Here is a 10,237-nt window from a genome sequence, read left to right as displayed (position 1 = left end):
CATCTTTTAAGCACTATTGTGTCCCTTCAATCAATCAGGATTTGTAAATTGCAGCAATCATTTGATAGGGTACCCAGGTGCTTGCAGGCCCCGGAGACTTATTCAAACAGGCAGGTCTTAAGGGCCATTTGGAATTTCAGAAGTGAGGTGATGACCTGGAGGTGCATGAGGATGCTTTTCCAGGGCTTTGCTGCGATGTGGTAGTAGGAGCGTCCCCACATCTGCTTTGGTAAATATGGGGAATATGGTTATGTGAAAGGGAGTTGGAGTGTAATCCTATTGACTGTTGTTGGAAGTGGTGGTTGATATACATGGGTCCTTAGTCTTGTATAGCCTTGTGTGCATGGGTCAGCGGCTTGAATTGAAATCTTTTCTGTATGGAGAGCCATTGGAGTTGCCTGAGGTGAGGTGTGAGGTGGGTTAATCAGAGAAGGCCGAGGCTGATTCTGGATGTGGCATTTTTTATGGTCTGAAGTCTCTGTAGGAAGTGTGTGGCGATTTCTACGTAGAGGGCGTTGCCATAGTCCTGTCGGCTGGTGATGGGGGCCTGTGTCATGGTGTATCTCCTGTGTAGGGGTAGATCTTACATAGCATGTGCAGAGTGAGGAAGCAGACAGAGGAGAAGGCGTTGATTGATTTGTGATTTCATGGTGAGCTTGTTGTCAAAGATGATTCTGAGGTTTTCTGGCATGGTCAGAGGGAGTGGGTGCCAGTCCGAGGTCTGATGGCCATCAGGAGCCAATCCATATTGTTGCTGCTCTTGCCAAAGATCAGTACTACTGTCTTGTCTGTGTTCTGCTGGAGGCAGTTGTTCTTCATCAAGTTGATGACGTTTGTCATGCATCTGCTGCAGTTGTTTCTGATGGTGATGAGATCATCTGTGAGTGAGAGGATGAGTTGGATGTTGTCTGGGTATGAAAATATGTCGATACCGAGGGTTGTTGGCCAGCGGGGTCATATGTTCGTGGAATATTGTGAGGTTCTTCGATGCTCTTCAATTAAAATAAAAAATCATAACTCTGATTTCACTAATTGGATTTTTGTCTTTTTGATGTTAAATAATTGCTTACAATTTACTCTATTTTTCAAAATGAGTGTGGGATTTTCTTGTGTTTTCACTTTATTGCTGTTTGTGTGCTGCATAAATACATTACACATTGTCCCTGAGCTGAGTCTGACTATATTTGTGCCAGAGTACAAGAAGGCTAAGCACATGTTAATTCGGTGGCTTCACTCTGACAGGGATTGTAACCAAATTATCAATCTGTGACCCTCTGAAATGGGCCATGATGTGACACAACCTATTAGCACATAGGTTGCATCGCAGAATTACAGACAGGTCATACGACAACAGTGTTCAAATTGCACTCGCTTTTTGGGAAGTTTCTGTTAGTAAATCGGGCCCTCAGTTCTCAGAGAAAGGAAAGGAGCTAAACAAATGTTATTAACTTGTGTTGGCTTTAACAGTTACCCCTTTCCCAGACATGGCACCATGCTTATATTGTATGGTGATATTCATTGAAAATTTATTTTTTTCCTTTTTAAAAGATTTGGAAACAATCAACGTTCCTATTTATTTTTCCCAAAATCGCCTATATTTACATTGCATGATTTTTCCTTTTCAGATTATATTCAAATCAGAGTTGTGCAGTACTTCTGACAAATGGAAGGGCCGAACCTGAGTTCCGAGGAAAAGTTCCTGATTGTGGGATTTTCTGACCTTCCTCAGCTGAGAGTTCCACTTTTTGTTGCATTTTTACTAATTTATCTGCTAACTGTGGTTGGAAATCTTCTTATCATGACAACAATTTATTCTACTTCGTGTCTGCACACCCCTATGTATTTCTTCCTGAGCAACTTGTCCTTCATCGATATCAGCTATACCTCAGTTATTTTCCCAGTGATGCTAGGTCACTTCTTTCTAGAGGGTATTCATGTAACTTTGACTGAATGTCTATTGCAGTGGTATTTTTTCATGGTCATGTTATGTACAGAAGTGTTTTTTCTCACAGTCATGGCTTACGATCGGTTTGTCGCCATCTGCAACCCGTTACGGTACTTGACCATCATGAACAAGGCTATGTGCATCCAAATGGCTGCTGTAAGCTGGACACTGGGACTTATAGAGGCATTACCACACACAATAGCTTTGCATAGCCTCTCCTTCTGTGAGTCTCACATAATTGACCACTTCTTCTGTGATTTGACAGCCATGATGAAGATTTCTTGCACCAGCACTCGTGGAATTGAGATTCTTACCTACATTTTGGGTGCTCTTTTGACATTGATGTCATTTGTTTTAATAATCATCTCATATATCAACATCGTCTCATCAATCTTGAAAATCAAATCTGTTGGTGGAAGAAATAAGGCCTTTTCAACATGCACTTCCCACCTCACTGTTGTTGTGCTATTTTATGTTTCTCTCGCTTCAACGTACATGCGACCAACATCAACGTTTTCAATTAAAACCAATAAGATATCATCTTTGGTGTATATCGCTCTTACCCCACTGTGTAACCCAATCATATACAGTCTGAAGAATACAGAGTTTAAAAATGCTGTCAGGAAAACAAAGAAAACAACATAGAATAGAATATAGCAATGGGCAATGATTAATTGGCAAAATCACTTATAGGTAACAAATATCATATGCACATGTTCAATATTAGTAAATCATTTTAAAAAAGGCGAACATTTCATTGAGCTATGCAAGAAACACTCCATTTTAATGATATTCACTGTTGTAAAGAAAATTGCCTAGTATTAACATCCAAAAATACATCATGGAAACTATTCATGTAGACCAGAAATAATGTTAAATATTTTAGTTAATAATGTATTCATAAGGAAGAGTTATGCTGGCAGAGTTAATATTTCTTATTAATTGGTGATTTCTCAACATAAAAAAAAAAAAAATTGAATGTAGAAATGTAAATGTGTAAACGCCTAAAAGTACATCTTGAGCTGTGCATATTTTGATTAATTACGATAACCTCTAAATAATACAGGCACATTTATTGATAGTTTTTGTCAATTGGTGGAACTGTAGAATTATATGTTATTTGGTACTGATTTGTGGTTTACATTCTTTCTTTCACCTTTGCCTATGTTTGAGAAATTAGGTTACTGGTTGAGTCGGGTTAACCCTACTGAAGCAGCAACCACAATCTTCAACCTTCAATGTCCACAGTGAACTGTTTGACAATGCAGAAGCGCGCAACCTGCTGGCTGATCTATCTGCCCTGGGTTTTAAACAGTGCAACAGAGGTCCGACCCATCGGGCCGGTCACACCCTCGACTTAATCCTGTCCAACTCGCACTCCCTGACTTGCTACCCTCCAATGCAGGTGGAATGGACCGACCACTTTGTAATCAACTTCTCCCTCCCTACCCTCATCAAAGAACGCTCCCAACCTGCTTCCCTCCCGTTATGGCGCAGGCAGTGGTACAAGGTGTCCGCTGACACCTTTAAAACTACTTTCGTACCCCCCGACTTTCTCCCCTCTGACTCCACCAGTTCGGCCCTGTCTAAATACAATGATGCCTTGATCACGGCGGTCAACCTAATTGCCCCTTTAAGACGCTGTAACCGGCGTTCTGACCGCAGGCAGGAACCATGGTACTCGGACCTACTGCGTGCGGAGAAAAAGGCCTGCAGGAAGTTGGAGAAATCCTGGAGAATCTCACGCAGTATGGCCGATAAAGACCGCTATGGCTCTGCCATGAGACTCTATCATAAAAACATCAGAGCTGCCCGTAAATCCCACATTGTCTCCCAATTGTCTGAGGCTGGCAATGATTCTAAACTACTGTACCAGGTTCTCAGCACATTTACCAAGCCCGTCGCCTGTGACAGTCCAGAAATGCTGACCCAAAAACTGTGTGAGGATACTGCTGGGTTCTTTGCCGATAAAATCGATTCTATTTATCGAAATATCTCCCTAGCAAGCCCACCTATTGAGGAAATGGTCCCTTACTCTAGCCTCCAGCCCGGAACAGTCGGCGCTGTTTCCGTTGCGCTGTCCTCTATCCCCGAGATTAGCTTAGACCAAGTCAACTCCCTGATTGGGACTATTAAATCAGGCAGCCCAGTGGACCCTGTACCTGCCCGTGTCATGCACCTCATTGGGAGTGTCCTCAGTCCCTCCATTCAGATGGTGATCAACCGCTCCCTCTCTGAGGGACTGGTCCCCCTGGAGTGGAAAGAGGCCATGGTCAAGCCTATCAGGAAAAATACCTCCACCCCCTGGTCAGATATGACAAATCTGAGGCCAATCTCCCTCTTGCCGTTCATTAGCAAATTGATGGAGAAGCATGTGAATCACCACCTTTCCAGCTTCATTGAGCAAACCGGCAGTCTGGACCACTCTCAGTCGGGGTTCAGGCCTAGGTATAGCACCGAAACGGCTCTTCTTTCCGTCACGGATGCTATACGCTTGTCCCTGGACAGAGGGATGTCAGTGGTGTTGGTGCTGTTGGACTTGTCCGCAGCATTCAACACCATATCCCACGCCATCCTCCTTACCAGATTAAAGGAGATTGGTATTGATAGATCTGCCTTGGCGTGGTTCACCAGCTTTCTCTCCGAGCGTACCCAGAAGGTGAATATGGGCTCTTTCAGCTCCCCCTCGGCCAGCATCACCAGAGGAGTCCCGCAGGGCTCCTGTCTTAGCCCTACGTTGTTTAACGTATATGTCTCCCCTTTGGCTAATATTATGAGGTCTTTCGGGTTTATGCCCATCTCTTACGCTGACGACACGCAGCTGCTGTTCACTTTTAAAAACTTTACCCCGGAGATAAGACAATCTTTCTCCAACGGCATGACTGCAACCGCCAGCTGGATGGCCTCGAACTTTCTCCAGTGTAATGTGGGAAAGTCTGAGGTCATGCTATTCGGAGAGGCAAAAATCCTGTGGACCCCTGACTGGTGGCCCTCCAGTCTGGGTCAGGCCCCTTCCCCGAAACAGGTGGTGAAAAACCTGGGGGTCCGTCTAGATCACGACCTCACCCTTGCCCATCATGCCAGCACCACGGCGGGATCTTGCTTCCACATTATTAGCCTCCTTCGGAAGGTGTTCCCCCTTCTACCAGACAATACAAGAAAGACCTTGGTCCAGGCCCTCGTTCTGAGCCGCCTGGACTACTGTAATGGCCTTCTCTTGGCAGCTAATGAAGGAGTGCTTAATAAACTTCAGGTGGTTCAGAACACTGCGGCCCGCCTGGTGACCAATGCCCCCCCAAGAACTCCATCCTTGCCCCTCCTCAAGGCCCTCCACTGGCTTCCCATCCGGAAACGGGTGGAATTCAAGATTTGCTGTGTGGTGCACAAGAGTCTCCACAACCTCGGTCCACACTATCTGGCCGAAAAATTTGTATACCACCGCCCCTCCCGCAATCTTAGGTCCAGCAACCAGCTATTACTTCAGGTTCCTAGACATTACAAGACCAGACAGGGAGGTCGCTCCCTTTCCATTATGGGCCCGCGCCTATGGAACAATCTTCCCCTTTCCCTCAGAGAGTGCCCGAGCCATCTAGCTTTTAGGAAACGCCTAAAGACAACTCTATTCTAGTTGGAGCGCTGCCCGACCTGTTCTTCACAGCACCGCGCGGAGATACACCTTCGGGTGTGATGCCGGCGCGTTACAAGCCCATAAATAATAATAATAATAATCCTTGTCAGGGGCATTCTCACGCAAAACCCAAATTAACATCTGATGAATCTTCAGGTAACTTGGCACCTTAGAGACAATGTGTAAAGTATTTATTCATCACTTCAAGCAGTAATGAATTGAATACACAAGACAAGATGAATCCCATAACAATGTAGGCAAATATGCAAGTTTTAATAAAATATTCAGGACCAAAGCACTAAAAAAAAAAACATTAGAACCATAAATAGACAGGTTTAAAGATTTAAGGGAAAACTGCATCAAATGGCACAAAGTTCCATCTGTGGTTATCTGGTCGTACCGGACTTGGACAAAGTCACAATTTCAGGCCAACCACAATGAAGTGCGAGCTGGCTACAGGGAACAATTTAGGTGTGCTATACACAGTAGCTTACGTCCGGGTGCGCGGTCTATGCAGCGCGCGCAAGAAAATTTGTTTTATTTATTTGTTTGTGTACTTACCTCTGTGTGGCCGTATTCTGCAGTTTACTACCCCCCACCCTACCCCTCCCCGCCCAAAGTCAGCGCCCAGCAGCACTCCCACCACAAGCTGCTACTGTTATACCTGCAATGCAGGCACCTTTGCATAATTATGTCAGGTTTCCAGTTCATGCACTACTATTTCTCTGTTTATACTACCTAGAATATAAGTAAAAACCAGTGCTGGTGTAGAGTGCCTTGACCTTTTCTTTTTTGTGCTAATTATGCAAAGGTGCCTGCGTTGGCGCACAGCAGCCCATTGTGCGCCGGCACAGGGGAAAAGGACAGGAATGCACCGTATCTAATAGATACAGCATATTTCAGCCATTTTCTTGTGTCATAGGGCAGTGCAGCAGCAAGGCCTTCCGCGCTGCCTTACGGCAAAAAAAAACAGAAAGGTAGTCCTAAGTGTTCAGTGAATCATAATACCTTTGCGGTTATTGTGAGCATAACACATATTTGTGGATCAGGTACAGCTCAATACAATATGTGATTCAAAGTGAATTTATAATTGGGTGAATGAAGCTTACTAATTGCTGCACTTATCAATATTAACTATAGCTATCAGTTCCTTAAATATTACCTTTTACTGTGTACGAGTTATAGAGTGTGACCCACCGCAATCTACTACTGGATGACAATACGAGGATGTCCCACAAATATGAATTCTATAAAACAATTCAAAACTTTTTGGGGAATAACCCAAATGGTAATTCCAAACTCCTCATATGAGACACAGGGCCTTATTTATGAAAGCCTAGTGCCACTTTTGCACCACCGTTGTGTCACTTTTTATTATTTACAAGAGGACGCATCTATTTTATTTATTTATTTATTTATAGGGCTTTTAAAGCGCGACAGCTACCCAAAAAGGGTTTCCCGGCGCTAGGAGATACTAAACCTCATGGGCAGGTCGATTAACTCAGGGGAGAGGCAGGAGCAAGTTACTTGTTAAAGAGCCAGGGCTTAATGGCTTTACGGAAGTGGATGTAGTGGGTTTCCAAACGCATATGCTGAGGGAGGGAGTTCCAGAGCTTGGGGCCCAATAGGGAGAAGGATCTTCCCCCCATCCTCGCTCTGCGTATTTTGGGCACACAGAAAAAGCCTTGAGATGAAGATCTCAGGCACCGAGCCAGCGTGTAGGTTTGCACAGGGTTTGTAGGTATCTGGGGGCATAGCCCCATTTTATTTTGTGCATTAGGCTAAGTGTTTTGAATTTGACCCTGTTTTCGATTCGTAGCCAGTGGAGTGCCTTAAGGTGACCGGACATGCGTTCCCTTCTGTGGCACTTGAAGAGCAGTCTTGCTGCGGCGTTCTGCACCAGTTGAAGGCATTGCATGTCTGCCTGTGATGACCCTAGGTAGAGGACATTCCCGTAGTCTAAACGTGAGGTGATTAATGCGTTGACCACAGTCTTTTGTGTGTCGTAAGGTAACATCCAAATGATTTTCCTGAGCCACCTCAGAATTGTGAAACAGGTGGATGTAAGGTTGGTGACTTGGGGCTCCATAGTCAGGCCATTGTCAATGATAATGCCTAGGTTTTGTACTTGTTGCGACGGGGTGGGTAGGGAGCCCATTTCAGATGGCCAGTGTCTTGGGTTCCAGAGATTTTGGTTTGGACCCAGTATTAAAACCTCTGTTTTGCTGCCATTAAGTTTGAGCATATTGTCGCTCATACAAGTGGCGATGTTCCTAAGGCCTGACTGCAGGAGGGAGGAGGAGTCATGGTCTCCATTGGAGAGTGAAAATACGATCTATGAATCGTCGGCGTAGGTAAACATGTTTAGACCTGCTGCTTTGCCGATCTGGGCGACAGGGGTTACGTATATGTTAAAAAGCAGGGGGCTCAACACAGAGCCCTGAGGCACTCCATAGGGGGATAGGTGGACATTTGAGGCCGCGGTACTGGAGGTGATTTGAAATGTCCTGCGTGTCAGGAAAGATGCAATCCAATCCAATGCATTGCCCCTAATGCCCACGGTGGAGAGCGAATTTAAAAGAATATTGTGGGAGATGGTGTCGAATGCTGCGCTGAGATCAAGTAAAATCAGCACAGCGGAATCCCCTCTGTCGACCAGGAGGTGAAGATTTTCTATCACTCCGAGCAGTGTCGTCTCTGTCGAAAAGCCAGGGCGGAAACCCGATTGGGAGGGGTGAAGTATGTTATTTACCTCCATAAATCTGGCGAGGTGTCCATGGACATGTTTCTCCAAGACTTTGGAGAAGGCAGGTAGGAGAGATATTGGGCGGAAATTGGCCAGGATTTTCATATCTGCCGATGGTTTCTTGAATAGGGGAGAAACCATGGCATGTTTCCAGATTGCTGGGACCTTTGCTGTGGAGATGGATAGATTCAGAGTTTGGCATATGATGGAGAGTTGTGGGGTGTCCAAGAGTCTGAGTACGGAGATCAGGAGGGGGTCGATGGGAGAGCCAGATTTTATTTTCCCTAATATGTCTTAAAGACCCTGGACGTTTATCCCGGGCCAGAATGTTAGTGGCTCGTAGGACAGGTACGGCTGAGGGAAGATGGCCTCCTTGTTCAGGCCGAGATCCGTGTTCGTCGCTGTTTGTGCCAGGTGTTGTTTTACTATAACAACAAAGGGTGTCCAAGAGTCGCCATTTAATGTTTTTACTCAAGACCTTTCAACAAGTGACTCTGTAAGTTAGACTGTGTGTGCACTCAGATGTGAAGAGACATTCAACTACTCATATATACGACATGCAACATGGGTAGGAATTTTTCCCATCAGTTGCCGTTCTGTACCGCCATTATCACATCATATGGGTTCTCCTTACCCAGGAGTTAGTACACAAGATCAATCATACTCTAACAGGTGTGAGGACTATGTGAGTGAGGAGACCGATGTCAATTGTGTATGTGATGGTATCAAATATGGTGTTGGAACAAATAGTTGTACACCTGAGGGGAAGCAGTGCAGAGGGTGTGAAGTGAAAAGTGAATAAAATTGGGTGAAGCTGAGTAGAAAAGTGATTTATTAGTTTCTCTCAGACCCCAAGGTTAAAAGCAAGTGAGAAGTAGATTTGACAAAATATCTACCGGCAAGTGGTCAACATGTTTCTGCATACCAACGGAAGATTTTCCTATGCATTCGTCAGGACCTAGATGGTGCTACTGCTTGCATTTAAATAAGTGAAGATAAAAGGGAAAAATTTCACCTGAAAAGCAGGTGTAGAATCTCCACCACAGTCTACAAAAGTCACATAGGAGACAAGGAAAGAGAAAAACATTACACGTATTAGAGAATGCACTCGGTACATCGTGCTATTCTAGTGGTCACGTATTAACATTTAAACAGACGTGATAACACTCACCCACAACTTGTGGGGATGGCGCCTCACCTCACCTGGCAGCAGCTCAGGTAGAATAGGAGCACCGCTCTGTTTAGCAAAATATAATCACAGGGACACTCAACCGATTCCGTTAAAACAAAGCAAAAGAACAATAATGTGTATCTCTGATAGCGTGAGAGACAAACTATATGCGTTAAAAGTATCACCGGTGCCGTACCGGAAAAGTTTTATGAGTTTGGGCTTCTAACATTATAAGGCTGAGGACTCGTAGCGGACAGGGCTACCTATCTAGATTACGTAACCGCACTCTTACCTCTCCGTCGGTGTCTCCAAGCGTCCCTCTGGGCTGTTCTGGGGAGGCACCGAACAAGAGAAAAGGGCAGGTATATGAGTGAAGCCAGTGTGGTGCATGATGGGAGTCGTAGTTTTTCAGATAACAAGGAAAACATGGGAAAGGTTGAAAAAACTACTCAATGATCTTATAATGACATCCACGGTATAGGTTCATTTAGGCCATCCTTGTCACTGTTTAGTTTGTAGACCCATTTCTGCTCTATTTTAAACAGAAACTTTCCGACATCGGGGCAATGATCTGGTATCGTCGGCTGTTCGAGTATTGTCCACTTAAACTCACTAGGACCGTGGCCTTTTTCCAGAAAGTGAGCTGTTAAGCGAGTTGCTTGTTTTCGACAGCGAACTGTGCTCTTTTGCTCGCCAATTCTTATTTTGGTTTTTCGGGTTGTCATCCCCACATATCTCTTTTCGCAT

At 44.8% G+C, this 10,237-nt stretch overlaps 1 protein-coding gene across 1 annotated transcript; it reads left to right on the top strand.

Annotated features, from left to right (window-relative positions):
- The first annotated feature begins 1,663 nt into the window (after positions 1-1,663).
- LOC147700778 (olfactory receptor 1G1-like) lies at positions 1,664-2,590 on the top strand. The gene has a single exon (XM_086928484.1). It carries the CDS (start codon positions 1,664-1,666, stop codon positions 2,588-2,590), a length of 927 nt encoding a protein of 308 aa, XP_086784610.1.
- Positions 2,591-10,237: the final 7,647 nt, after the last annotated feature.

The sequence above is a fragment of the Lissotriton vulgaris genome, chromosome 7 (genome assembly GCF_964263255.1).
Source record: "Lissotriton vulgaris chromosome 7, aLisVul1.2, whole genome shotgun sequence".
In the NCBI taxonomy this organism is placed as follows: Eukaryota; Metazoa; Chordata; class Amphibia; order Caudata; family Salamandridae; genus Lissotriton; species Lissotriton vulgaris.
The sequence above is the reverse complement of the archived record's forward strand: the minus strand, read 5'-3'. Positions and strand labels throughout refer to the sequence as shown.

Excerpts from the sequence above, each read along its gene's own strand:
- LOC147700778 (XM_086928484.1), top strand. The coding sequence starts at position 1,664 with ATGGAAGGGCCGAACCTGAGTTCCGAGGAAAAGTTCCTGATTGTGGGA.